General features: G+C 49.7%; 1 protein-coding gene across 2 annotated transcripts in view; it reads right to left on the minus strand.

Moving 5' to 3' along the window:
- six7 (SIX homeobox 7) overlaps positions 1-2,500 on the minus strand; it is a 9,557-nt gene that overhangs the window by 1,463 nt on the left and 5,594 nt on the right. For both annotated transcript variants that reach the window (XM_086165322.1, XM_086165321.1), the window contains exons 3-4: positions 1,360-1,942; positions 931-1,094 (exon numbers count right to left, since the gene is read on the minus strand). In XM_086165322.1, the coding sequence (XP_086021448.1) occupies positions 931-1,094; positions 1,360-1,749 (554 nt within the window). In that variant the 5' untranslated portion in view covers positions 1,750-1,942. The remainder of the gene's footprint in view (positions 1-930; positions 1,095-1,359; positions 1,943-2,500) is intronic.

Raw genomic sequence — 2,500 nt, forward strand, 5'->3', positions numbered from 1 at the left:
ATTAGACTGCTAACAAGAATAATGAAAATAAGCAACACTGATATTATGAGTAATAATGGTATTGATCTTGATGAAAACATTACTGCTAATCATATTAGTTATAATCATAATCCAAACAGTATTGCTGCTAATAATTATAGGATTAGTTATAATAATAAGGATGATAAGAACAGAGGAACTACTTGTAATTATAACAATTACTGTCATTCAAAATAATAGCGACAACTCTACGACTAGTAATAATAGTGGACATAATAATACAGCATTACTACTGATAGTACTAGTCATTATCATAATAATAGGATGAAAAGAACAACAGAAGTGCTTCTACTAAAAATAATAATAGCAACATTAAGACTAATGCTACTACTAATAATAAAGATTATAACAACTATACTACTAACAATGATGATAGCAACATTACTGCTAATAATAATCATACTAATATGATAAGAACAGACACAAAACGACTACTTCAAATAACAATGATAATAGTAAATGCTACTAATATTACTACTACTACTCATCATATTATTTGTCATTCAGTTATCTGTTCCTGTCCTTTTAATTGTCTCTTATTGATATTGTTGCTCAGTATTATAACAATAATCAAAAATGATGATGACAAAAACAACAACAGTAACTTGTGCCAATGACAGCAATTAAAATGAATGATTACAACGATGTCAATATATAATAACAATAATAGTAACGATTTAAAACGACAACAATGGATCTGAATTAAAATAATAATAATAATTATTACCGCAGCGAAGCTGATTATAATAATAGTAATGATACTATCGTGAAAATAATAGTCTTCTTGGCATGTGAGCACTTTCACCATGACTAAATAAATAAAAGAAACATTTAAAATGATCATTTTAAAAGACATTTAAAATGAACACCGGCGGCGGCGGCTGCACCCACCGGTTCTTGGCGGAGGCGGCCCGGTCCCTCTGCCGCCGGTTCTTGAACCAGTTCCCGACCTGCGTGGGGGTCAGTCCGGTGGCCTGGGCCAGGTGGCGCTTCCTGGACGGGTTGGGGTACGGGTCCTGCAGGTACCACTCCCGCAGCAGGCTGCGGGTCCGCTCCTGCGGGGACGCCAATCCCATTAAGGCCTAATCCCAGCCCTGGCGTGCGGCTCGGATTATAATCCCGCTAACCGGATTGACGTGGCGGTGCGCTCGTAACAACCGGGCCGGAGTCGTGATTCCCGCCGCTAACCGAACCGGGACCGGAGGCGTGGCGCCCCCTGCTGGCCGGAGGTCACGCCGGGATGAAACTTTTATTTATTTATAAAATTCTGGAAAGCGGTCTGGACCCACACACACACACACACACACACACACGGCTTACCTTGAAGCAGTGCGTCTTCTGCTCTCCGTCCCAGATGGTCCTGGGCAGCGGGAACTTCTTGCGGATCCGGTACTTCTCCACGGGCCCCAGCGGGCGGCCCCGCAGACGCTCCGCCTCCCGGTAGTGGGCGTCCAGCCACAGGTCCTGCAGCTTTGCGTGGGACTCCCGCGTGAAACGGTGGCTCTGCAGGATCTGGTAAAGCGCCTCGAAGTTCCCGCCGTGGAAAGCCACCAGGGCCCGCGCGCGCATCACCGACTCGTGGCGTCCGAGCGCCTCCGCGGCGGGAAGCGACCACAGGAAGCGGCCCAGGCGCTCCATGTCCCCGGTCTCCTCCAGGTTCTCGCACACCCGCGCCACCTGCTCCGGCGTGAACAGGGGCAGCGGGAACATGACGCCGTCCTAGACCTGGAGGTCCTGCACCTGGAGGGTCTGAACCTGGAGGTCCCACACCAGGAGCTCCTGAAAATGGAGGTCCTGAACCTGGAGCTCCTGAACCTGGTGGTCCTGAACCTGGAGGTCCTGCACCTGGTGGTCCTGAACCTGGAGCTCCTGAACCTGGAGGTCCTGCACCCTCGGACGTGTCCTGCAGGAGTGAAGAAGAGGAGGTGGAGGAGGAGCAGCAGGTCCTTCTTATAGGAGGACACAATTAGCGGCCCCGTGGTTGTTTTGAGGAGGATTAGATGTCCCGGCGGGGAGGGGGGGTGGAGTGTGTGTGCGCGCGTGTCCGTGTGTGTGTGTGTGTGTGTGTGTGTGTGTGTGTGTGTGTGTGTGTGACCGGCTGAGCGGCTTGTTTGGCTTATCGGTCTGAGGAAACACCAACCTCCGGGGGCAAACAGGATCTGATCGGACCCCCCCTCAACACACACACACACACACACACACACACACACACACACACCGCCAGCGCCCCGAACCCCCGGGGGACCCACCCGAACCCCGCGGGCTGAGTGGCGTCTAATTAAAGGCTTAGCGGCTCCGTGGAAAAGCCTGGAAGATTCCATCGAACGCATCCCAGGAAGACACGCCGTGCGGGAGCCTTCGTGTTGCCACGGCAACGACCCCATCATCTGGTTTCTGCTTCAACATGTGTGTGTGTGTGTGTGTGTGTGTGTGTGTGTGCATGTGACATTTTGGTGAAGAG

Source organism: Fistularia commersonii, chromosome 19 (genome assembly GCF_037954325.1).
Source record: "Fistularia commersonii isolate RoL2024-O1a breed Wild chromosome 19, RoL_Fcom_v1.0, whole genome shotgun sequence".
NCBI classification, from domain to species: domain Eukaryota; kingdom Metazoa; phylum Chordata; class Actinopteri; order Syngnathiformes; family Fistulariidae; genus Fistularia; species Fistularia commersonii.